This window comes from Rattus norvegicus, chromosome 5, assembly GCF_021556685.1.
Source record: "Rattus norvegicus strain SHRSP/BbbUtx chromosome 5, alternate assembly SHRSP_T2T, whole genome shotgun sequence".
Lineage (NCBI taxonomy): Eukaryota > Metazoa > Chordata > Mammalia > Rodentia > Muridae > Rattus > Rattus norvegicus.
The window spans coordinates 147,774,265-147,800,674 of NC_141538.1; the positions used below are offsets into that span (position 1 = coordinate 147,774,265).

The window sequence follows — 26,410 nt, forward strand, 5'->3', positions numbered from 1 at the left end:
TTTTTTTTTAAACCCAGAGACATGAAGAGGTCATAAGATAGCTCAAAAAAGATCATTGTTCTCCCCAAGGAAGGCGGAAGCAGTCAGAGAGGTTGAATTGTGAGGTAGGAAGGTCATAATAAAACAGAAATAAAAGGAGCCTGATATAGCTGTCTCCTGAGAGGCTGACAAATACAGAGGCGGATGCTCACAGCCAACCATTGGACTGAGAACGGGGTCTCTAATGGAGAAGTTAGAGAAAGGAATGAAGGAGCTGAAGGGGTTTGCAACCCCACAGGAAGAACAACAATATCAACCAACCAGACCCCCGCCCCCAGAGCTCCCAGGGACTAAACTCCCCAACCCAAGAGTACACAGGGATGGACATATGGCTCCAGTCACATATGTAGCAGAGGATGGCTTTGTCAGGTATCAACGGGAGGAGAGGCTTTGTCCTATCAAGGCTGGATGCCCCAGTGTAGGGGAATGTCAGGGATGGGAGGTGGGAGGAAGTAGATGGGTGGGTGGGGGAGCACCCTCATAGAAGCAGGGGGAGAGAGTGGGTTTCTGGAGGGGTAACTGGGAAAGGGGAAACATTTGAAATGTAAATAAAAAATATCTAATTAAAAAAAATCAGTAAAAATGTCAAATATAACTCCTGTAGAATAAATTCATACAGTCACTTAATTTTCTTTTTGTTAAGATCTGTCTTAGTTTATTCTTTGATTTTTTTTTATGTTTATTTAATGTATGTGAGTACACTGTAGCTGTCTTCAGACACACCAGAAGAGGGCATTGGATACCATTTCAGATGGTTGTGAGGCCCCATGTGGTTGCTGGGATTTGAACTCAGGACCACTAGAAGAGCAGTCAGTGCTCTTAACCCCTGAGCCATCTCTCCAGCCCCTTAGTCTTTGTTTTTAAAGACAGCATCTTGCTATGTACTTGGCAGCTTTGACTGGCCTACAAACTGCTTTGTAGACTAGGCTGGTCTCAAACTGGCAGCAATCCGGCTCCTGCCTCCTCAGGATGAGGCTCCCGGATGTATGCCAACTTACCCCACTGCAAATAACAGGTGATATTTTTGCTTTAGGCAAGAAAAGTATTTGATAACAGTCAGTTCAGAACTTTTCATGTAGTCGGTTAATTTGTTTTGCAACGCTGAGGACTGAATCCATGCCCTATGCAAGGAAAGTAGAAAGTGCTCGGACCACTGGGCGATGCTATCCCCAGCTTTAGTCCATTCTCCGTCTCTCTAGCTTTCTGTCTGTCTGTCTGTCTGTCTCCCCCCAACCCCACCAGGGTTTCGCTGTGTAGCCCTGGCTATCCTGGAACTCACTCTGTAGACCAGGCTAGCCTCGAACTCAGAGCTCCTCCTGAGTGTGTCTCCCGAATGCTGGGATTGAAGGCATTTCATCCTTTGAATAACACATGGCTTAAAAAAGATTGGTTTAGGGGCTGGGGATTTAGCTCAGTGGTAGAGTGCTTACCTAGGAAGCGCAAGGCCCTGGGTTCAGTCCCCAGCTCCAAAAAAAGGAACCAAAAAAAAAAAGATTGGTTTAAAATTTTTCAATACTTTGATTTATTTCAAAACTTTTTATTTGTTTTTGTTTTGTTGTTTTCTTTTTCGAGGCAGACGCTCCCTATGTATCAATGACTGGCCCAGAACTCTCTATATAGACCAGGCCGGCCTTGAACTCACAGAGATCTGCCTGCCTCTGTCTCCCGAGTGTGGGAGGCATATGCCACTAGGCCTGTGTGGCATCAGTCTGTGTATGATGTGGCTCACTAGGTAGCACTGAGATAGCCCATGCCTTGTTCAAGGAAGGAAAGCCACTAACAGGGTGTGGGCATCACAGCAAACTAAGCATCACTAGAGTTTCAGGTGTGGCCCTAAGGCTCATGTGATGTACAACCTCCAGGGGCGGGGTCTAAGTCAGTAAGACAGTTCTTCCCCAGCCTGGACAAGGTCCAGGATATACCACCTACCACTGAGGAAACCAGTGACACCTGACAATTTTGCTTTCTTTCTGTCTCTCTTTTTTACACGGCTGACAATTTTAAAGAATCATTTTATTTTATGTGCATTGGCGTGAGGGTATCAGATCCCCTGGAACTAGAGTTAGAGACACTTGTTAGCTACCGTGGGGGTGCTGGGAATCAAACCCAGGTCCTCTTGAAGAGTAGCCAGTGCTCTTACCTATTGAGCCACCTCTCCAGTCCCTTTGCTTTCTTTCTTCTTTTTCTTTTCTTTTCTTTATTAATGGCTTTTTTCTTGTAGACAACATAAAATTAGGTATCTATCTATTGTAGTACTATAGAGTACTAGAGTCCCTAGGGCCTTCCTAATGACAGACAATGAGCTGTACCCCCAGTCCTGTCAAGTGAAGTGGTGCAGCTTTAAAACTAGCCCTTGGGAGGCAGAGATGGTCAGAACTTCAGGAGTTCGAGGCCAGCCTGGTCTGCATAGTGGGTTCCACAGCAACCAAGGCTACACAGAGAAACCCTGTCTCAAAACACAGACAGACAAACAAAAGCTTCAACTCTTCAATAGCAAGACAATACATACAAGTCATTTTATAAATGTTTCTCCTTAGGTCCTTCCTGTTCAAGAGGCAGAGAGATTGGTGATTTCACTGCTTTTTGAAATTGTATTAAAACTAAAGGAAGACAAGGGATTTCTTTTAAAGTCCACTTTGGTACTTTAACAAAAGAAATGTCTGTGAATCCCTTCTAGGGCACCTGTCATCCATGGTCTTTCCTGTCCTTTGATACTTTAAAGACACTCGACTTGCTTTGCTGGAATTGTAACCTGGCTGCAGAGTGGGTGAAAAACAGACTAGCTTAAAACCTGCTCTAGCCAGTTCCTTCCTTCTAGAAGATCCTCTAAAACCCAAATGTTAGTTAGGCATGCACGTTCCCCCTGCAGCTCAAGTCTGGGCATAAACTAGGTGACCGGATCTCAGCAGAGCACACATGTCCAGATTGCTTGTCCAGGAAACGACTAAGAAAACCAGGGAGCCTTTTGACTTTTGCCCAAATGACTTGCTTTACAATCTCAGAATAGGGGAATTCTGAATTCCCTATTCAGAATGTATGGAATTGTCAAATAGCAGACTAGACAGGGACACTACCTTACCCTGACTTGCTGGCTTTCCTCTAGGCGTTCATTTAATTTAATCCAGGTGGACCAACAAGAGGGCCCACATGAACTTGTAATTTGTTTCAGAGTTTGTCTGCACTTAGCTTCCCCCAGCCTTTAGGAGTACAGTCTTAGGTTTATTTTATGACCACGTCGTCAGCCCTGCCTGCTTTTATCGAAGCCGATTCCCAGAAAATTAAACTGTGGAATTTGTTACAAGAAGCCTGGCAGGAGAAAGACTGAAGTTCTGACAACATATTCTCACCACTTCTTTAGAAGACGGTAATGACGTAAGAAAGTAAAAGATGGGTATAGTGCTATGGAGGGGGCTTTCTTCCTCCTGCCCAGACAGCTTCTCAGCAGGACAATTAGGAAGCCTCAGAGCTCAACCTTGATTCAGTCAGAACCAAAGGTAAAAAGTCATCAGTCCTTGGAGTCACAGCATCCAGCCTCCACATTAAGTCGTCTAACGAAAAATCCAAGTGTAACAACATTTCGGGGAGAGGATCCCCAAGTCTCACGGAACTCAACAAATGGTAGCTCTCACCGCAGAACAAACCGTAACACTTATAAGCTGCCCGCTGAGTCACTGCTAGGTAAGCATCTCAGGGGCTGCTAAATTGGGCCGGATGTACGGCTTGTCGTCAGAATCCTCCGCAGCTGGGTCGTTCTCCTCACCGGACTCTATGTAGATGGGCCAGTCGTCTGTGTCACTCTTCTCGTGGCTTTCAGAAGACGCCTCCACCAGGCTAAGGTTGACGGGCATCAGGTCGTCATCGTCGTCGTGAGGGTCTGTGACACAGGTGCAGCTGTCACACAGCCCGAAACGCCGAAGCCCCTGGGACAGGTGGCTCGTAAAGGTCCTCCGACAGCCTTTGCAGATAATTGGGCGGCTGGATCTGTGGACCTGTCAGCACAAGGGGGCGCAGGAAAGGTCACAGAAAAGGCTGGAGAGATGACTCAGCAGTTAGGAACAATGGCCATGCAAATGGAACCCAAGCTGCTCTCCTGCCTCAGGGTGTCACTTCTACTTACATTTCGTCCTTAAGAGGGGAAGAGACCTACAGTCTACTGGTCCTGCCAGTTCTGGCCTCTTGAACAAAAGCTAGGCTTCTTAGAAAACTAGCCTGTTCCCACGCCAGTGTTAACTTTCTAAGTGCCGCCAGCCCGGGTAAAAGAAAACTTCACAAACTTCTCAAGGGACAGACAGACAGGCCCACCCCCATATCTGGAAACAGACCCAGCCCGTACAGTGACGTCACCGACACTTACGCTCAGGGCGTGACTCCGAAGGTGCTCCTGTCTCGTGAACCTCTTGCCACAGGTCTCGCAGGGGTAAGGCCGTTCGCCAGTGTGCGACCGGATGTGCCGCTTGAGGATGCCCTTCTGCTTGGCAGTGTAAGGGCAGAAAGGACACTTGTGGAGCTTGATGGGGACCACCAGCACGTCACCTGAGGAGTCCAACAGACTCAATCAGCTGTCAACAGGGACAACCACAGCCACTTTTCTGGTTGGGATTGGGAAACACCCTCATCCCAGAGAGGGTGATCACCAACTCAACCTGCTAGTAAGCAGCAAGATTGACCAGCGCAAGTCCCGCTTTGTCTGGCTCCCAAAAGGTCAAAGGTCAAGTCAACTGAGCAGGCTTTCCCCGCCCCCCTCCCTGTGCTTAGACATTGAGCCCAGGGCCTTGAATGTGATGCCCAAATGCTCGTTCACTAAGCCCCATCCCCACCCACCCAGCTTAGTTTTTGGTCATAAGCATAACATCTCTCTGGCCCATGAAAGCTTTTTGGTGTTAAGATTTTTGTTAATTTGTTTTAATTTTTATTCATGTAAATGGGTATGTCTGTGTATTAATGCCATGTGTGAACAGGTACCCATGGGGGTCAGAAGGTATCTCTGGGACCAAACTTGGGTCCTCTGGAAGAACAGCCAGCGCTCTTAACCTCTGAGCCATCTCTCCAGCCCCACATTCTGTGGGTTTTACAAACACTTTGTGGTATGTCAAAATTATTTTTGTCGTGTTACACGGCTCCCCTGTAACACCCAGCGTGATTCATCCTGGTGTGAGCTGTAAACAGCCAATCGATGCTCTGTGTTGTAAAGACCAATCTACATGCAACTGAAATGGTGTAGAGGTTCTCACTTGGAAATACTAGGAAACCAATCCAGACATTGTGATACCTGAAATGCCAGCCTTTGATTTCTTGCACCTACAGGCCCATCATTAAAGCCAATAACAGCAACGGTGGCCTCATCCCTAAGTTGGGGGCTACAGTGATGTGCTGGTTTGCATGAGAAATATTCCTGTAGGCTCATGTATTTGAACCCTCAGCCTCCTGTTGGTGGGACTGCTTGGACACTGTGCCTAGCATCCCAAGAGTCTTTAAAGATTAAGTAGTTTATTTGGGGATAGACGAAGAGATAGGCGGGAGTCCAAGCACCATAAGGCATAGCAATCCTGTGCATGTTCCGGGAGGTTTCTACTTTAAACATGATAAGCCTGGGATTCCTTGTAACCCTAAAAGAAACCTAGGGGAAGGCACGCTTTCACTTTAATCATCACGGGCACTGGTTTTCTGGAACTAGCTCTGAAGCCAGGAGAACACCAATATGGCCATGTCCAGGGGCCAGACACCCACTCAAATGCCAGGACCTCTGCGATCAGGAGAGCTACTTCCAAAACTAAAAGGGCCATCTAAACTACCAAGACCATGTCCAACGTGTTGAGAAGCCTCTCCAATTCCTAGGAGCCCACTCAAACTATCTGGCCCACCTCCAGAACTGGGAACTTGTAGTCTCAGACGCGGGAAGCCGAAACTTGAAACCGGCCGTCCTTTATCTTTTTTTTTTTTTTCTTTTTTCTTTTTTTCGGAGCTGGGGACCGAACCCAGGGCCTTCCGCTTGCTAGGCAAGCGCTCTACCACTGAGCTAAATCCCCAACCCGGCCGTCCTTTATCTTACAGTCAACAAGCCATGCTCTTCCCGTCGGGCTCCAGGCTCTCCAGTGGCAGCACCCCCCACTAGGGGCACTGCAGGATGATGCCACCTGGGTACCTTTAACCCCTCTCTCCATGAGTCAAGGGGTTTTTCTCAACACTCTCATATAACTTCTAGAGTAACAGCACAAACAAAAAATTCTCTCCCATTTAGTTCTTTTGTTTTGTCTTTACCGTTTAATCAATGTGCACCGTCTTCATCGTAAAGATTTTTAAATGTTACTTATTATCATTACTGCTATTGTGTGTTTGTGATGTGTAAGAGCTTCCATCCACACGAGGAGGTCAGAGGACACCCTTTGGGATCTGGTTCTCTTCCTTCACTGTGGGCTCCAGGGTCAAGCTCAGGTTGTCAGGTAGAAATGACAACCTTCTTACCACCGGCCGTCATCTTTATTGCTAGACTAAGAGAATGCCCGCCCTAGCCCTTCCTGTTATTATCAGCTCTTCACTCACTGGTATTCCTTCTAGGCACTAAAGAACATCCACATAGGTAATGCTGACAGAAACATTTGCTTTGTGAATACAAACTCTGGAAGAGTGTTTGTTTGTTTGTTTGTTTTTGGAAGGTCAGTGGCAACGTCTCCTCTAACTCACACTGGCTTCAACCTCACTGTGCACTAAGGTCTTGAATTCTGAACCCTATCTCTCAAGGGCTGGGATTATGGGCATAAGCTACCATGACCTGCCAGACTTTTTTCTTGTCCTTTTTTCCCTGAGCACTAACAATTCCTCACATAGTCTGACATCCTGTTGGGGATTGTGAATAACTGAGGGATGATTTAAAGAACACGGGGCATTACTAACAAATGCTATCACTTTATGTATTTAATTTTTTTATTTTATGTGTGTGGATGTCTTAGCTACATGTATGTCTGTTCGCTATGTACACGCACTGCCTGTGGAAGTCAGAAGATGGTGTTGGATCCTCTGGAACCAGAATTATAGCTTGTAAGCCACCGTGCGTGGAAGCTAAACCTGGGTCAGCGAGTGCTATTAACTGCTGAGCCATCTCTCCAACCACTGATTGATTGATTGATTGATTGATTGATTCAGACAGCATATCACTAAATGGCCCCCTTTGGCCTGGAATTTTCTATCTAGACCTGGGTGGCCTTGAACTCACAGAGTCTGCTTGCCTCTTCCTTCCCAGCGCTGGGATGCAAAGCGTGCGCCACCACACCTGACAGTATCAGTTTACAAAGAGGACTTGAACACCCAGTGGATTTTATCATCTAAGGGGAGTCTTGGAACCAACCCCTCATGGACATCAAAGGATGACCACATCCTGTATACGAAACACAGAGGACACAAAGAAGACCCAGGCAAGGGGCTCAGTCAGTGACACGCCGGCAGGGCAAACATGAGGACCTCAGTTTCTGTTGTTTTACAACACAGGGTTTCGAAGCTTTGGCTGTCCTAGAACTCATTACATAGACCAGGTGAGCCTCCAAGTCACAGAGGTCCGCCTGCCTCTGCCTCCTGAGTGCTGGGATTAAAGGCCTGTACTGCTGCCGCTGCCCAGTAAGGACTGGATTTTACCTGAACTCGGATGGCTACACACACCTATAATCCCAGCAATGGAAAAATGGAGATCATTGGATCTCTGGAGGTGCAGGGGTTACTGGCCAGTCAGGCTAAGCAAAATTAGCAAGCCTAGGCCAAAGAGAAACCTGTCTCAAAAAACTAGGTAGGGACTAGAGAGATAGATGAACAGCTCAGAGCACTGGGTGCTCTTTTAAAGAACCTGGGTTCAGTTCCCAACATGCACACAGCAGCTCATAGCCGTGAGCAACTTCCGGTCCTAGGGGCTCCAATGACCTCTTCTGGCCTCTGCACACATATGATATACAGACTTACATGCAGGCAAAATGTCCTACATGTAAAACAAAGTAAGATAATTTATATTTACAAAAAGCAAAAACAAAGTGGACATCTTTTACGGTGCAACATCTAATACGGTCCCCGGATGTCCATGTGCATGCGCGCGCACATGCACACGGTGCACGAAGAAACAAGGTTCTATATGGATCATGGTGGTGGTGGCGGTAGCAATGATGTAGTGGTGGCAGCGGTGGGATAATAGCGGTGAGGATCGCAATGAGGGGCGAGCACTAGGCATAGAGAGATGCCCAAACTCACCTGAGTCCTCTCTATACCAGTCGTTCTGAACGTCCATCACCGAATTCACGGCCACCCCTGGACCTTCCAGTCTTCCCTCCAAGCCACGAGAAAAAGGATGATCCACGTCATCTCTGCTCTGGACAGCACCGTTGCGCAGGAGAGCCTCTAGGAACTGCTTCACGTGGTAGCTGCTGTAAGTCAAATCCAAGGCCTGGTTACTGGGCAGGACTTCCTCCGCATGGGCCAATGGGGCGGCGTACTGCTGTAGCTGTTCCTCAGTCTCCACCTCCACTCTGGCAACGTCGAATTCCACCTTAGGTTCAACCCGTCTGGGAACGATACAAAGGTCACCTTCGGAGGCCCCAGAGCCCTGGCTGTCTTTAGCCACCAGTTCTAGGGGATGGCAGTCATCACAAGATGATCTTGTACAGTCCAGACTCCCTTCTCCATTTACTGGGGAGGAGACAAAGCTCTTGGTGCCACAGGAAGTCCCCTCCAGCACTGAACTTGGACTTTCGCTGTCTATCTGATGAGCCGCAGCCGCCGCGGCGGCCACCGCCACTGCTGCAGCCACCGCGGCCTCCTTCTCCATCTTTCTGCAAATGTCCAGGGACGACCTGATGTACGTCTTGCAGAAGTTGACCACGTCATTCATCTGCAGGTAGCTGGCCGCTGACATGACTTCAATCACGTTCTCGCCACACAGATCCAACTTCCCCGAGTAGAGGAAATCTAGGATGGTGGAGAAGGCGTCGGAGGTGACGATGTCCAAGGAGGCTGTGCTGTGTCGCCCGCTGTCCTGGATGTAGTGGATGAGCAGGGCGCGGAAGTAGCCACTGTTAGCGAACAGAATGTTCCTGTGCGCCTTGAAGATGCGCCCTTCCACGATGATGCTGCAGTCACAGAAAAAGTCTCGTTTCCGCTGCTCATTCAACTCCCCCAAGAGCTTGGCGCTATAGGACTGTGCCTCCATTTCTCCACCAGCCGCTGCTGCTCTGGAGAGGCCTGGAGCTCTGCCAAAGATTTTTATTTATGTTAATTCGGGAATTCTGACCTTACACAATTGGCTGTTCATATTTTGTTTTGATTTTCTGTAGCGCAGGCTGGCCTTGAACTCCTGGGATTGTAGGGGTGGGTCACCATTCCCCCAGTTGATATGGCCTCAACCTAGGCTTCCTGTGAGCAAACCAAGCACTCTACCAACTGATCTACAGCCCTGGCTTCTAGAAGTTCATCTATTCTCATCCATTATATTTCAAAGCCCTGGTTCAGGGCTGCAGAGCTGACTCAGTGATTAAGATCACTTTGTTGCTCTGGCAAATGATCTGGGTTCAGTTCCAAGCACCCACACAGTAATTCACTACCATCCTTAACTCCCGTTCCAGGGGATCCAACAACCTCGCTGACCTCAACAGGCACCAGGCATCCATGTTCCTACACATGTAGGCAAAATGCTCACATAAAGTAAATAAATCTAAAAACCAAACTACTGGACCAATGGTGTTTTCAGGATGTAGGCTGTTCTGAATAACTGGTTTTAAGGGATAGGAAGATGCCGGATAATTACATATGGGTGCGGTAGCCGGTGCTTTACATGGGTCCTTTCCACAACTTTTAATAAAAATCCTCTGAGGGAAGCAGGTAAGGTAGTGTACACCTGTGATACTTATACTCAGAAGGCTAAGGAGTGAGATCACGGTTCTGGGCCAACATGAACTATAGAATGAGACCCTGTCTATAAATAAGTAAGTGGGGGATAGAGGGACAGCTCAGTGGTTAAGAGCTTGCTGCTCTTCCAGAGGACCAGAGTTCCGTTACCAGCATCCACACCGGGTGGCTCACAACCACCTGTAACTCTACCTCCAGGGGATTCGACCCCCTCTTTTGGTCTCCATGGGCACTCATACACATATACATAAATCAAAACATACCTTCCAAAATGTAAAAATTAAAAGCAACCGGCCAGGCAGTGGTGGCACATGACTTTAATCTCAACACTTGAGAGGCAGAGGCAGGAGGATCCCTGTGAGTTTGAGACCAGCCTGGTTTGCAGAGCAAGTTCCAGGACAGCCAGGACTACACAGAGAAACCCAGTCTCTAAAACTTAAGTAAAAATAAATAAAATAGGCAGTTTGTCTTTTCTGAACGCTGAGACTACAAGCAGCTAGGATGCTTCGTGGAAGCTGAAGCCTCACTTCCCGGGTGACTCCTCCGGACAGCCGGGGCCCTCAGGTGAGGGCAGCCCCCAGAAGAGCACCTGCAGCTCAGCCTCCAGCCGCAGCCGTTGCCCCATCTGCAGTTGGCTCACCTGCTGCTGCCCCTCGGCAGCCAGGCCTGATGGCCCAGACGGCTACCACTGCAGCCGGTGAGGCTGTGGGCTCTGCGGTGGGGCACGCCCTGGGTCACGCCATCTCTGGGGGCTTCAGTGGAGGGGCTAATGCTGAGCCTGCGAAGCCTGACATCACGTACCAGGAGCCTCAGGGAGCCCCGCTGCAGAACCAGCAGTCTTTTGGACCTTGCTCTCTAGAGATCAAGCAGTTTCGGGAGCGTGCTCAGAACCAGAACGATGTCAAGCTCCGTGAGGGCTTCAAGGAGGTCCTGCGGCAGTGCCGGATTGCAAATGGTTTAATCGAATCAAGGCATTCAAGCTGGCGAAACGTAAACTTGGTTCTGTATAATTGAGAGTTACACGTGTGGACCCTTATTTCTCTCTTTCTTTTTTTTCTTTTCTTTTTTTCGGAGCTGGGGACCGAACCCAGGGCCTTGGGCTTGCTAGGCAAGCGCTCTACCACTGAGCTAAATCCCCAACCCCTGGACCCTTATTTCTAACAGCTCCATTGCTTCAGAGTGGCCGAGACAGAGATCTAACTATAGGCGTTTACTGAGGCTTGTAGTGTTGGTTACTGGGCAAGTGTTTGGCTTCCCTGAACTAACTGTATTGTGATTGAGTTAAAATAAAGTGGTTTATTCTGAAAAAATAAAATAAAATAAGGGGCTGGGGATTTAGCTCAGTGGTAGAGCCCTTGCCTAGGAAGCGCAAGGCCCTGAGTTCGGTCCCCAGCTCCGAAAAAAAGAACCAAAAATAAATAAATAAATAAATAAATAAATAAATAAATAAATAAATAAAATAAAAACAACCATAAACTTAGCACTTGAGAGGCAGAGACAAGAGTGCATCATCTTTGATAGCTTTTTTACACTTTTTATTTATTTACATTGTATACAGATGCATGTATGTAGGCATGTATTTATTTACATTATATGTTTATCTATGTGTGTATGTATGTATGTATGTATATGTGTGAGCACATGGGTGCCCTGGTGCACATACAGAGGTAGATTCTCTTCTCTGACCCTCGAGGTTCTGCAGTGAACTCAGATCACTATGCTTAGTGCCAGCGCCTTTACTCTCTGAGGCGTCCCTCCCTCCCCAAGGTTGTGTCTGACTACACAGAGAGCTCAATGCCAGCTCGGGCAAACATCGAGCCGGTCTCAGCAAACGAACCAAAGGCCGGAGATGGCTCAGTTGGCAGAGTGACTGCCTAGCACTCATGAAGGCCTGAGTTCCAGCCCCAGCCCCCTATAAAGTGGGGGTGATGGCAGATGGCTGTAATCACCGTGCTAGTCAATTAGAGGCAGGAGAATCAGGAGTTCAAGACCATCCTCAGCAACATAGCTCCTTCCAGGTTAGCCTGGGAGAGGACATCCTATGTCAAATAAATAAATAAATCCTTGTAAGTCCTTACGTCTTTATCCCTGTTTTTCTGATAAAGAAACCAAAGATACAACAAGAAATACGTTTGATGTTTTATTTTACTTGGGATTAAAAAAAAAAAAAAAAGAAATCAAAGATAAGAAATAACCAAGCTGTGACACAGTCAGGATTCAAAACTGGGTTTGGTGGTCTCTAGAGTCGACAGATCTTATGCCCTGGATTCTACTCTTCAAATGGTAGTTTCTTTTCCCAAGTCTCAATCAGAATTTAGATAATAGCCAGTAGCCTCAGCTCAAATTTTTCTATCATTATTTTGTGGAGAAGTCTGGTAGATTCCTGGGCTTCTCAGCACACACATCCCCTTTTAAAGTGTTCTGGTACCCCTAAGGCTGCTACAGAACCATTCTTTCCCCCTACTCTTGGCCAATGTGCTATGCATGAAGCAGGCACCATCCAGCTGTTTCCACGTATGTAGGCTGTCCTATCAGCTACGATCAATGCATCTTACTCTCTGACCACCAGGGACTGCCTCAGAGAGGGCACAGTGGCCAGAACAGTGAAAAGCAATGGAACCTTTGTTGGGTTTCTGAAAGGGGCATCCTGCTCTGTGAGCTCACAGAATGTGAGGAACGCGCAGCTGTGCCACTAGAGGAACCAGCCTAACAAAGGTGACATCTGATGGTACCTGGGGACACTAGCTAAGCCCTACCTAGCTCAAGCTGTGTCCGAACCAATCAAGTCCCTTTTTGCCTTTGCTGCTCTTGGTGGCGGAACGAACTCCACTACCCTTGGTTAATACCTTCCCACTGTTATAGTCCTTGCCTTCTATCAGAAGGTGGCAAGCCCTTTAAAGGCATGGGCATGTCTTATTACATCTGACAGCCCTCACAGTGCCTGGCTTTGGTTAAAGAATGCTTGCTAAATTAAAAGGCATGCTCCTAGTTTTAAATGCTAGGCAGAACGAGAAAAACCAAGCTTAGAATCTTCCTGGCGGTGAGGGAAATGGTGGTGCTAGCCTTCTGCCCCAAGTGCCCCTTCCCTCCCCTGTCAAACCCTAACCTTATCTGTCAGCCTCGTCCTCACCTACTGACCCACTGCAGTACTGGGCAACTGTAGTCAGCTCTCTGTAGCAGTGGCTTCTACATCCATGCATTCACTTAACTACGAACTGAAGATTAAGGGGAGAAAGGTCAGAGCCTGTGAGTGTGTGTGTGTGTGTGTGTGTGTGTGTGTGTGTGTGTGTGTGTGTGTGTGTAGGGAAGGCTGGGGGACACATGTGCTACAGTAACCATGTAATGGTTGGAGGACAACTTATGATGGGTGATCTCCTACCATGTAGGTTCCTGGGATTGAACTCAGGTCTTCAGGGCTGGCAGCAAGCACCTTTACCCACAGAGCCCTATCAACAGCCCAATTCCTTTATTTTTGGATTCATCTTAAACTCAACAAATGACATCATAATCCTAAAAAGATTTTCATCCAAAGTAGTTAAGTGAACACTGTAGCTTACAAAGAAGAGCACTATATATATATATGTATTTGTTTTTTTGAGATCCCAAGTGCTGGGAATGAAGGTGAGCAAAACCTCCACCCGGCCGGATATCCTTATTTTTATTATGAGATGTTTGCTGTCTGTGTGCCCAACCGCTGTGGAGGTCCTAAGAAGGAATCAGATCCCTGGGAATTGGAGTTACAGGTGACTTATGTGCCACCATGTGGTTGCTGGGAATTGAACCCGGGTCCTCTGTAAGAGCAGCCAGTGCTCTTAGCCACCCGTCCAGCTCCCATAGTTATAGACTCCTGCTGCTCCTATATAAACCAATCTGCTACGTTTCCGCAGAAGGTTTCACTGCGACCTCACTCCTTTCCTTGACCAAAACAAAACCAAAAAGTACGTCCTGAAGGATGATGGCCCAGCCTCTGCCTGTTTAGTCTTCGCTAGACAACGTCTCAAAAACGCTTTCCATGGTTCCCATTCTGCCTTTAAATGTTTCTCTTTGACTTCACCCCCTTGAACGTGCAGAGTTTACTGCTTTTTTTAGTCAATCCCCAAATAAACTATTTCTTTTTAAAGCGTCTCTGATCGTTGGGCTGCAGAGGTGGCTTAGTGGTTACGAGCACTGGCTGCTCCTCCAGAGGACCGGGGTTCAATTCCCAGCACCCACCTGGCAGCTCCTAAGAGTCTGTAACTCTATTTTCAGGGGAGTTGGTGCCCTCTTCTAGAGTCTGTAGGTGCCAGGAACACATGTGGGACACAGACATATACCCAGGCAAAAACCCATACAAAAGATATTTAAAGATTTTAAAAGATACAATCATGTAGAATTATCTATAGTTAACTGAAATGTCACCAAGATATACTGGGGAAAAAAAAGAAAAAAAAAATCCCATGAGATCCAAAACAAACTACAGTGTGTGTGTGTGTGTGTGTGTGTGTGTGTGTGTGTGTGTGTTTACTCACTATATAGTGAATTTTTTCTGGACAATTATACAAGAAAGATATAACAGCAGAAGTATTAGGGATTAAAAAATAAGTTACAGGACTCGAGTTTTTTCGTGGCCAGGTGTGGGGTACAAACCTGCAGTCCCAGCCATGGGAGGATGAGGCTGGAGGATCATTTGAACCCAATAAGTAAACAATAAGTCAACAGTTATTCACCTCAGCAAAGCTGGTCTCTGGCGCTCTGATCCCTGGGCTGTGCTGGAAACCCCCACTTCCCACTGAAAAGCAGCTTAGCACTGGTCTAATGCACATTTAGCCCACATACGTCACTCCAAATCTATGCATGGATCCAACTCCATCCAACAGTCACTAAACACTGGACCAGTGAGAGGGCTCAGCTGGTGAGAGCACGTGCGACCAGGCCTAGTGGCCTGCATTTGATGCTCAGCACTAACACGGTGGAAGGAGACCCAACTCCTAAAAGCTGCACTCCGCCCTCCATATAAATATGTATACACACAACCGATCCATCAATAAGTAAATAAATAGATGTAATTTTTAAAAATTAAAGTGAAGGGGTTGGGGATTTAGCTCAGTGGTAGAGCACTTGCCTAGGAAGCACAAGGCCCTGGGTTCGGTCCCCAGCTTTGAAAAAAAGAGCCAAAAAAAAAAAAAAAATTAAAGTGAAGCTGGGCAGTGGTGGCTCATGCCTTTAATCCCAGCACTCAGGAGGCAGGGACAGGTGGATATCTCAATTTGAGGCCAGCTTGGTCTACAGAGCAAGCTCTAGGATGACAGAGGTAAACCGTGTCTTGAATGACACCAAATAATTAAACAGATAATAAAAATTAAAACTTGGGGTTGGGGATTTAGCTCAGTGGTAGAGCACTTGCCTAGCAAGCGCAAGGCCCTGGGTTCAGTCCCCAGCTCCGAAAAAAAGAACAAAAAAATTAAAACTTAAAGCCAATAGCTGGGAGGAGTTATCACGTGCCTTTAATCTCAACATTTGGGAGCAGAGGGAAGGGGACCTCTGAGTTGAAGGCCAGTCTGGTTTACAGAGTGAGTTCCAGGACAGCCAGAGAAACCCTGTATCAAAAAACAAACAAAACAAAACAAAACAACAACAACAACAAAATAAAGCCAATAACTAAATGTAATGGTTTGCATATGCTTGGCCCAGTGAGTGGCACTATTAGGAGGTGTGGCCCTGTTGGAGTAGGTGTGTCACTGTGGGTGTGGGCTTTAAGACTCATCCTAGCTGCCTGGAAGTCAGTCTTCTCCTAGCAGCTTTCAGATGAAGATGTAGAGCTCTCATCTCTGCCTGCACCATGCCTGCCTGGACACTGCCATGCTCCTGCCTTGATGATAATGGACTGAACCTCTGAGCCTGTAAGCCAGCCCCAATTAAATGTTGTCCTTATGAGAGTAAAACCCTAACTAAGATGCTAAGTATGATGGCTGCAGATGTGGCTCAGTTGGCAAAGGACAGGCCTTCCTTGTGTGAGGTCCTGAGTTTGATCCCTCCAGCACTGCATAAACTGGGTATTCTGGTAAAAGTCTATAATTCAAGGACTCAAGAGATAGAGACAGGAGAATCAAGATTCAAGGTCATCGTGGGCTACAAATCCTGTTGCAACACAGCGTGGGCTACATAAAACCCTGTCTCCAAAAAACAAACAAACAAACAAACAAACAAAAAAACCCTAACAGTTACTATGTATATTTCCTGACAAAAGGAAGCTATCAGGAATAGCAAAATTAACCAAAGCCAGTGCACATCCCCCAAAGAGGCTGTTGGTGATCACAGGACAAACTCTTGGATCCTTAAAGGAATCCTAGCCGGGCAACAGGACTGTCTTTGATCAAAAGCCAAAAGCAGGGCCTGGAGAACAGTTAAAGAGAAAATAGTGATTTTCAAAGGACCTCGCCTGAATTCCCAGCACCTGAATCAGGCGGCTCACAACTGCCAGGAACCCCAGCTTCTGGATGGTATCCACACCTCGGGCCTCAGTGGGCTGCCACATTCCAAGACCCAGACCCACAACACATGTATTAAAAATAAGAAAAAAAAAGCACCCTGTACTTTCTCTGTGTCTCCCCTTCACCCCCATTCATTTGCTTGTTTGATTTAAGAGTCTGGCTATGTAAAACCAGGTTAGTCTTAAACTCGTTCCCATCCTCCTGCCTCTGCCTCTCCAGTGCTGGGATTAGAGTGTTCAACACCACTGTCTGTCCAGTTCCCTCTTTCTGACAACTCTCCTCCAGTCCCACCGACCTGAGAATAAAAACTGCTCCTCGGTGAATAGGACGACTAGAATTTCCTGCGCGCCATTCACTTCGAAACACTATGACAACTACTTGACGAGCACATACATTTTAGCCTCATACTAACGCGGTGCAGAATATTTTCATTTTTCAGAGAGGGAATCTGAGGTTCAAAGATACAGATTTAAAATCCATATTCTACTGATTCCAGGGAGGCAATCCTTAGCCATTGTTTGTCGATCTCCCCAAACCCTCTAACAGGTCTAGCAATAGACAGGAAAGCCACTCCTTCCTCTGGCCCAAGGAAAGGAGGAACACAAGAGTTTTGCAGGGGTAGAATTTCTGACCAATTGCCATCTTCCGTTCTCCTGCTGAATCGCTCTCGAGACAGCGGGAACAATCCAGGAGTCAGACAACCTGAGGGAGGCCACTGGAACCAGGTAATGGACACAGTCCCTGGTGTCTGGGTGTGGAAACCGAGGCCTTGCCTCCCGTAGGTCTTCCCACCGGCAAAGTGACCACAGCCTAAGCGGACACTGGCCCAGCCTGGTCAAGCCCTGGCGCCTGGGTATCCTTCAGGATCAGGATGAGCAGAAGCCAGAACTCCCACCTGGACCATGTGGGGTGGGTCACCCACAGACAGGGAGGGTGGAGTAAATGCCTCCGTGTCAACCCGCCCCACGCCAAGAAGAGGGAGGGTCTGCCACTGAGGGCCACTCCGCGCAGCCGGGGTCCAGGGAGTTACTGGGCCGGGCGGTCCAAAGCTGGCTGAGAAAGGCAATCGTGCCTGCTTATCTACACCCGGTCCCCCGAGCCAGCCTCCGGAGATGCCCCCAACTTTCCCCAAAACCAAAAGAGCCGCTGCGCCGACCGGATGCTGTGTTCTCACCTGGCACCGGGTTCCAGCCTCCTCCAGCGAGCTGAGCGTACTGACACGCCCCCTTTCATTCACCTGCGGCCCTCCAGTGAGAAGCGGGGGAGATGACCAATGGTAGGAGATCTTGGGCTGACGAAGGCGGGCCCTCCAGTCAGCAGGTCCGTCAATGGTCCGAGTACCCACCTCTGGAGGATGCGCTCTGAAGGCTCCAGTATTCATGGGGTGATGGGAGTTGTGGTCTTGTCAGTGTCCGAGAATTTGGGAAATAATCCACTGTGAAAACCAAGTTTGAGCCAACAAAAGTTTCTTTATTCAAAAGAGCCGGTATATCAGGGAGACGGCTGGGTTCGGGATCCAAACCGTGTCAGCGAGAGTCAAGACAGAACAGCCTTTTAAAGCAAAAAACAAAACACCCCACAAATTAGGCAGGGTAGGGGCAACCCATCGGGTATATGCATGCGGTATTCCAACCGTTTTTTCACACCTCACATCCTAAGTGGGTTACTACCTGTCAAGTACCTCAGATGATTTTCTTGATAACCTGGCCTGGATTGAGGCCAGCCAATCAGAGCCTATATAGCGGGCTGCTCGGTTTCAGACTGGGTGCTAACCAAGAAGGCATGGGATGGATTAATGTGGTCCTAAACTCATGTGGAACACGTGTGGCCCCGAAACCATTTCTGGGAACTCGGCTGTTTCTTAGAATTTAGCCTAGTACAAGATAAAGACTATATACAAGATGGGGTCCCTGAAGCTACAGTGGCCCCAAGAGTCTCAGCACTCTGAAGGCAGCTACAGTGTACTTACATATAATAAATAAATTTAAAAAAAAAAGAGAAGAGCTAGAGGACAAAACTACAAGTACCCTCTGGGTTCGGTCCCCAGCTCCGAAAAAAAGAAAAAAGAGGAAAAAAAAAAACAAAAAACAACAACAACAACAACAAAAAATAAAAAAACTACAAGTACCAAGATGCCCAAAAGAATAAGTGGAGAGAGGAGGTTGGGGGGAGCCCCATATGGGGCTGGAGAGGGGGTTCACTGGTTAAGAGCACGTGCTACTCTTACATCAGGCCTGAGTTCAGGCTCCATCCACGTCAGATTGCTCACAACCACCTGCAACCTCAGCTCCAAAGAATCTGGGCACCTCTGGTCACCACATACACACAGGAGCAGGCACGAGCATGTGTGCAAACACACACATGCTTTTTATTTAAGCTATGAGTTGGCAATAGGGCAGGATCATGAAGAGATTAGACCTCTTTCTCTCCTAGGTTTGGTCAAAATGTAAATACATCTACTTTTTCCTTTACCTGTTTCTCATTTCCTCTGGAACCTATGTATGTGACTGGTGATGCCAGAGAGGGCTTTGGATCCTGGAGTTACAGATGATTGTGAGGTACCACGTGGGCACGAGAAATGACAGCCGGTCCTCTGTAGGAGCAGCTAGTGCTCTTTACAGCTGAACCATCATCCACCACACCTCTTTAAAACAGAGACAAGGCTTACAATGTATCATACAATGCCTGTTTTCCCTGGGACAGAGTTTCTCTGTGTAGCCATGGCTGTTCTGGAACTTGATCTGCAGACCAGGCTAGCCTCAAACTCAAAGAGATCCTTTGCCTCCAGGATGCTGGGACTCGAGGTGTGCGTGCTTCACCACCGCCTAGCCTGCAATGCCTATTCACCTCACCTATAACTCCTCATCTAGCTTGTCCTAAAGGCTAATTGTTCATAACCCAGGACCTCAGGGTTATTAACACAGCAGTCCTTCCTATGTGCCGGGTACTGCCAAACACTGACACTCTCAGACTCCTTCTCTGGCTCTCTCTTTACCATCCCAGACCTGAAGGACGCTCTCTTCACAATCCCTTCACTCCCAAATTCACATGGCCTCTTTGCCTTCACCTGGGAAGACCCTGACACTGGAACAAGCATCTCAGCTTACTTGCACTGCCCTTCTCCAGGGGTTCCATGATAGCCACCATTTCTGCAGCCAGGGTGGCCCCTGACCTCCTTTCCCTTGACCTGTCTCCCAGTCACTTAACTCACAACTTCTTAATAGGAAACAAAGGAGACAGCCTCTCCCCTTCCAAACCTGGGCTTCCTGTCCTTCAGATCAATTATCTGTGCTTTCTCCTGTCCCCTAATAGCCACCAGTTCACACTCAGAGTATCTGGCGGTTCCTCACAGCTCCATCTACCAAGGAAAAGGTTCTCCCCTTCCTTGCCTGGCAGGGTAAGACAGAACCTGGATTCCCAACTTTGCTCGCCCAGTCTATGAAGTTGCTAAGGGCCCTCCAAATGAGCCTCTGGACCCTGCTAAGCCTGCCACGCCTGGTTTCTTCTCACCTGGGAGATATACTCTTACAGGACCCTGCCCTGGCCCCCCCAGACACTTGACCAACCCTTTATTCTGTATTCTACCGTTTGGTGGATGGCTCTGGGGGATTGAGAGCAAATGAGAGGTCCCAGCTTTGCTCCTACTGCCTATCTTTCTCAACAGCTAGTTACAACAGTTAGGGTATGACAACCTTGCTTACCAGCACAAACTGCAGCCTCCCTATAGGCCCGGGAGGCCTCGTAAGCTCACATTTGGTCACCTTCTCGCCACACTGGCTCAAGGACTTCCTGTCACACAAGAGCCTCTCTACTTTGTCCCTTTCGAGGCTTCGACTTATTCATATTGCCCTCCTAAAAAAAAATCCCACTATCTCACTTGACTCCTGGCCTCCTCTCAACCCTGTACACTCCTTCTGGAGGCTACTACCCTCACCCCCTCCTGCCTAGAATCACTTGAAACCCTTACCCACAAAACCCCATTACTTGCTATTTCCTCTCCATACCATGCCTTGACTATAAGTGGTTCAGAGACAGAAGCTCATCTCTCAGCTCCACTAGCTTCTGCCAAGCAGGGTCTGCCATAGTCTCCTCTGACCGTGGTTGTAGAATTCACTCTTTACCACCAGGTCCTATTAGCGGCAGCCCTGGGAAATGATTGCACGAATAGGATCACTAAACAGGCAGCCAACACCATTTCCTCTTTCCTCTGGTCTCCTCTCCACTCCTCCAAGCTTAGTTCCTACCTAATCCCAATGTCATTATTCAGCCACCTAGAAGCCATGAACTGACCACTAAAGCTTCTGGTAACAGTTATATATCTCGGCTAAAGAACGTTTGTTCGGGGTTGGGGATTTAGCTCATTGGTAGAGCGCTTGCCTAGCAAGCACAAGGCCCTGGGTTCGGTCCCCAGCTCCGAAAAAAAGAAAAAAAAAACAGAACGTTTGTTCATCTTCAGGTCCGCAAGTGTTCCTTCCCTTCTGTTCTCTTTCCTGCCAAGAGATTTCGGTCTTATCACAGGTGAGTGTGCGTGCTTCTATCGTGTGGCTAAGTTTCCCGGCTTCATTTAGCTATGGCTCAAAGGCATGATTCTGCTCCGGCTGTTTACAGACCGTCAGCAACCGCTTTCGCTACACCGAGGATTTCAGGGCCGAAATTGCAATCCGAGCTGCCCATCACCAGACAGACATGTTTGGCACCAATGTTCAGCATTTACCTCATCCCGTCCTTACAGAGCGAGGAGCAAACAACCCTGAAGGAACAATAAGCAGATTGTTCTCATTTCCGGTGTGCCCATTCCTGCCACATCGCCGCCATGGGTTCAACTCAGGTGAGAGGGAAGGCAAACTGTGCAATTGTTTAAAGTGTGGCTTGTTACCAGATCCGGGTTCTAGCCAGAAATGGGTAGTCATGGTGGAAGTGGCTCAGGCAGCCCCTAAGACAGAAAACTACTTGAGGGGTTTGGGGATTTAGCTCAGTGGTAGAGCGCTTGCCTAGCAAGCTCAAGGCCCTGGGTTCGGTCCTCAGCTCCGGAAGAAAAAGAAAAAGAAAAAAAAAAGAAAAAAAGAAAACTATTTGAGAAAGACAAAGAGGGACCAAGGGGAGGCGGGGGAAGGATACAATAGTAGAATAGATGTTGGGGAGAAATAAAGTTCAAGAAAATTTCACAATAAAATATATGCTAATAAAGAATAAGTTTAAACAAAGTGCTATATTTTTCCTTTTTTCTTTTTTTTCGGAGCTGGGGACCGAACCCAGGGCCTTGTGCTTGCTAGGCAAGTGCTCTACCACTGAGCTAAATCCCCAACCCCGCCATATTTAAAAAAAAAAAAAAAAATCTTCTGGGACCCAGATCTCTCAGTAATGAAAAGTTGGATCATTTCCTGGGCAAAAACCTTAGCTATCTGCTGCTGGTTGAAGGCAGATGAGCCACTAAGGACTGACAGTGCTGTGGGAAAAACACGAGCCCAAGTTCAGCCCTAGGATGGGCGGCAGGTACGGAGTAGAGCCTAAGTCAACCCTGAGTGGCTCACATGGTGAGCCTGGCTCTAGCAGACCTCGTGTTCGCCCCGATTCCCTCTGCGGTGCTTTAAACAAACAAATGCTGGATCACATCCCTCAAGCTGGCCGCCAAGGTCTATTCCCTTATTTGGCCACTCCCCCATCACGAGGCTGACCACCAAGGTTCAGCTATCAGAGTATTGAAGTCCAGCAATCAAAATCGTCTTTTGGACTCACGTGGTTAACATTTCTAATCAAAATAAACACCTCATCCTAATAGGGGTTTCCCGGGCACCTTTTTTTTTTTTTTTTTTTGGTTCTTTTTTTTTCGGAGCTGGGGACCGAACCCAGGGCCTTGCGCTTCCTAGGTAAGCGCTCTACCACTGAGCTAAATCCCCAGTCCCTCCCGGACACCTTTAAAAACTGCCATTTTCCTGTGTCAGTGTCTCTCCTATCTAAGACAGTGGTCTCCCCCACCCCAGGACAAATACCCCTGCCCCTTTCCCTTGCTCCCTTCTCCCTGTCCTTTACCTCCTGCCTTTGTCTCTTATTCCCTGACCTCTGTCCCTCTGGAGCAAATAAATCTTTGTGCTGAGAATTTGGTCTCAGGGACCTGGGCTCATATGGTTTCTAACATAGACTACACTTGGATTTCCTTTCCCAGTGCCTTTACATATTTACATATTTACATTTTAATTTCCCTCTCTTCCTTCTAGGCTGTTGTTCCGGAACTTAAATTCACCCTTTAGAGAATAGACTGCAGGTTATTATGAAGACTTGGTGGAGAAATGCCAAGGCCTTGGAGGGGTCTTCTCAGTTTCACAAAGCACCTATCAGAATCCGCGGGAGTGGATTTATTTTGGTTCATAGTTTCATATGAGGCAAAGGCACGGTGGAGTTTCTGGTGTCAAAAATGTGTGGGCTGGAGAGATGGCTCAGCAGTTAAGAGCACCCGACTGCTTCTCCAGAGGTCCTGAGTTCAATTCCCAGCAACCACATGGTGGCTCACAACCATCTGTAAAGAGATCCGATGCCCTCTTCTGAGATGTCTGAAGATAGCTACAGTGTACTTATATATAATAAATGAATAAATCTTAAAAAAAAAAAAGAATGTGTGGTAAGCTCTGGGCATAGTGCCATATGCCTTTAATACCAGTACTCAGAAAGCAGAGGCAAAGGATATCTGTGAGTTTGTGGCCAGCCTAGTCTACAAAGCTAGTTCCAGCACACCCAGGGCTACATGGAGAAACATGTCTCAAAAAAAAAAAAAAAAAAAAAAAAAAAAAAAAAAAAAAAGTCCACAGTTTCTTCTTAGCCCTTGTTGTGTGACATTATTCCCAAGGAGACATGAACTAAAAGACTATTCATCTCAGATGCGGAACCAATGGCAGATGAAGGTACCACCACTCCATCTTGGTGAACCAGTAAATTGTAATGGGGTTACCGACAGATTATGGGTGAGGGGTTACTTACAGGAGCAGGAATGACTCAAAGGCATCCTTATCATCAAAGCCTACCCCAGCATAGGGGCCAGGTCATAAAAGCTGGAAACCTGGAGTACATTGAACAGCCTTCCAGCATCTCAACAAGATGGAGAGCATCTTTTCCAGGTAGCTTGGCTGCTGTGAAAAGTCTCTCAGCAATCCTTACTGCTTTTTTTTTTTTCTTTTTCTTTTTTTTTTTTTTTTTTTCGGAGCTGGAGACCGAACCCAGGGCCTTGTGCTTGCTAGGCAAGTGCTCTACCACTGAGCTAAATCCCCAACCCCTCCTTACTGCTTTTTTATATGCTTGGGGCCTAGTGGACCTGATCAGTTTCAGGGATTTCCTGAAGTCTTTTGAGTTGTTTACTTCCTAAGCTTACCAAGTTTCCTTGTACGATGGAGCATCTTACCTCCCTTTTAGAATATCCTATTGTTTCATGGCCCATTTAACATTCTGTGTCTTTCTTAAAAAAGATTTATTTATTTATTTATTTATTTATTTATTTATTTATTTATTTATTTATTTATTATAAGTACATTGTCACTGTCTTCAAACACACCAGAAGAGGGCATCAGATCTTATTACAGATGGCCACCATGTGGTTGCTGGGATTATGAACTCAGGACCTCTGGAAGAGCAGTCAGTGCTCTTAACCACTGAGCCATCGCTCCAGCCCAACATTCTGTGTCTTAAGGCGCTTCTCTCTGGTTAGTTGGGACCCCTGCTTACCCTCACATGTATTATCACCCCTTGCTCTCATGTTTCCTGCAACCCACCTGAGAACGCCTGCCCAGGGGCTCAGTTTTTGACCACATTTGTACACAATCCCAGCTCCTAGCTGGACACATCATCACCTGAGGCCTCAAATCTATAAAATCCCCTTGCCTTAGCCTAGGTGTGCAGTTTCCTTGGGCCTGTTCCTTGGGAACAGGGAACCTGCCCAGAAGCAGTGTCTAATAAACCTGGCTTTATCTATTTTAATCTGGCCTAATCTGGCCTACCCAGAGCCTTACTAATACAGATGAGGGTGTAGCTAACCATTAGACTGAGCACAGGGACCCCATTGGAGGAGTTAGAAAAAGGACTGAGGTAGCTGAAGGGGTTTGCAACCCCACAGGAAGAACAATATCAATCAATCAGATCCCTCAGAGCTCTCAGGGACTAAACCACCAACCAAAGAGTACACAAGGAGGGACCCACGGTTCCAGCTGCATATGTAGCAAAGGATGGCCTTGTCCGGCATCAGTGGGAGGAGAGGCCCTTGGTCCTGTGAAGGCTTGATTCCTCAGTGTAGGGGAATGCCAGGGTAGGGAGGCAGGAGTGGGTGGGTGGGAGGGGGAGTATCCTTATAGAAGCAGGGGGAAGGGAGAACCAGGAAAGGGGTTAACATTTGAAATGTAAATACATAAAATATCCAAAAAAGAAAATTGTTGGGATTGGGGATTTAGCTCAGTAGTAGAGCGCTTGCCTAGGAAGCGCAAGGCCCTGGGTTCGGTCCCCAGCTCCGAAAAAAAAGGAACCAAAAAAAAAATTGTTGTTATTAAGTAGCAACAAAATAGGGCTGGAGAGATGGCTCAGCGGTTAAGAGCACTGACTGCTCTTCCAGAGGTCCTGAGTTTAAATCCCAGCAACCACATGGTGGCTCACAACCATCTGTAATGGGATGCTCTCTTCTCAAGTGTCTGAAGAGAACTACAGTGTTCATATAAATAAAATAAATAAATCTTTAAAAAAAAAGTAGCAACAAAATAATTTCTTTTTGCTTTGTTTTTCAAAACAGGGTTTCTTTGTGTATCCCTAGTTGTTCTGGAACTGCCTCTGTAGACCAGACTGGCCTTGAACCCAGAGATCTGCCTCCCTCTGCCTCCTCAGTGCTGGAATCAAAGGTTTGCTCAGCCACCCCAGCACCAAGCAAAGCAGATTTTATTTTTTTATTTACTTATTTTTTTTTAGTTTCGTTTTGTTTTTGTTTTTTGAGACAGGTTTTCTCTGTGCAGCCCTGGCTATCCTGGAATTTGCTTTGTAGACCAGGCTAGCCTCAAACCCACAGAGATCTGTGTGCAATGAAGTAATGTATAGTTGGGGGCCACTAGGACATGATGAGCTGTATTAAAGGTGGCAGCATTAGAACCACTGAGAAGCACTGGTTTACAATGACACAGCCCATCAGGTCCAAGTCCAGTCAGGAGCAGGCTTGTAGCAGAAAGCGGAGGAGAATGGAACAGCCTGTGCTGTGTGTAAACATGTCTCCTCCTCACCCCTCTCCCTTCAGTTTTAGCGTGTGATTGGGAAAGGACGTAACTGCTGGCCCATTGCTGTGTGGTCATTTCGTCCTATTTACAGCAGAGACGATGGTGAAGTGCAGACGATAGCCACCGAGCTGGAGAGAGAGCTTGCTTGGTGAAAGTGCTTACCTTAGGTGGTAAAGCCCCAGGACTCACATTTTAAAAAGCCAACTGCGGCCAGCCTGGCCACCTGAGTTCGGCCTGGGGCCTACATCGTGGAAGAAGAGAATCAACTTGTTGGGGAGCCTTGCTATTAAGGTGGCTGTCCTCCATGACCGGATGGCTTTCTGAGCTTGGTGCAAAATGGGGAACTCCATTTCTCAGGGTCTTCCCTGTCCCTGCCTCTCTTTGTGTAGAGAATGTTCTTGAACTCAGGGAGCAGGCCTGGTCTGAAAAGAAACCTTTTACAGAGCTTTTATAGGCTGTATAGCATGGCATGTGTGTGCACACACACACACAGAGACAGACAGACACACAGACACACACAGACAGAAACACAGACACAAACACATACACAGACACACACACACAGACACACACATACACACACACAGACAAACACAGACACAAACACATACACAGACACACACACACACAGACAGAAACACATACACAGACACACAGACACAGACATACACACAGACACACATACACATACACAGACACACACACAGACACAGACACACACACATACACATACACAGACACACACACAGACATACACACACAGACACACACAGACAGATACACACATACACA

At 47.3% G+C, this 26,410-nt stretch overlaps 1 protein-coding gene and 1 pseudogene across 2 annotated transcripts; one reads left to right on the forward strand and one right to left on the reverse strand.

Moving 5' to 3' along the window:
* Window positions 1–666: 666 nt before the first annotated feature.
* On the reverse strand, window positions 667–17,604 carry Zbtb8b (zinc finger and BTB domain containing 8B). Of its 2 annotated transcripts, XM_087550654.1 has the most exons (4): window positions 17,560–17,604; window positions 8,266–9,260; window positions 4,394–4,572; window positions 667–4,028 (listed from the first exon to the last, which is right to left on the reverse strand). In XM_087550654.1, exons 2-4 carry the CDS (start codon window positions 9,218–9,220, stop codon window positions 3,714–3,716), a joined length of 1,449 nt encoding a protein of 482 aa, XP_087406780.1. In that variant the 5' UTR covers window positions 9,221–9,260; window positions 17,560–17,604; the 3' UTR covers window positions 667–3,713.
* On the forward strand, window positions 10,377–10,870 carry Chchd2l2-ps2 (coiled-coil-helix-coiled-coil-helix domain containing protein 2-like 2, pseudogene 2; annotated as a pseudogene).
* Window positions 17,605–26,410: the final 8,806 nt, after the last annotated feature.

Excerpts from the sequence above, each read along its gene's own strand:
- Zbtb8b (XM_087550654.1), bottom strand. The coding sequence starts at position 9,220 with ATGGAGGCACAGTCCTATAGCGCCAAGCTCTTGGGGGAGTTGAATGAG. Across the intron at positions 4,573-8,265 it reads CTGGTATAGAGAGGACTCAG|GTGACGTGCTGGTGGTCCCC; the intron begins GTGAGTTTGGGC and ends TGGACTCCTCAG. Across the intron at positions 4,029-4,393 it reads TTCGGAGTCACGCCCTGAGC|GTCCACAGATCCAGCCGCCC; the intron begins GTAAGTGTCGGT and ends TTGTGCTGACAG.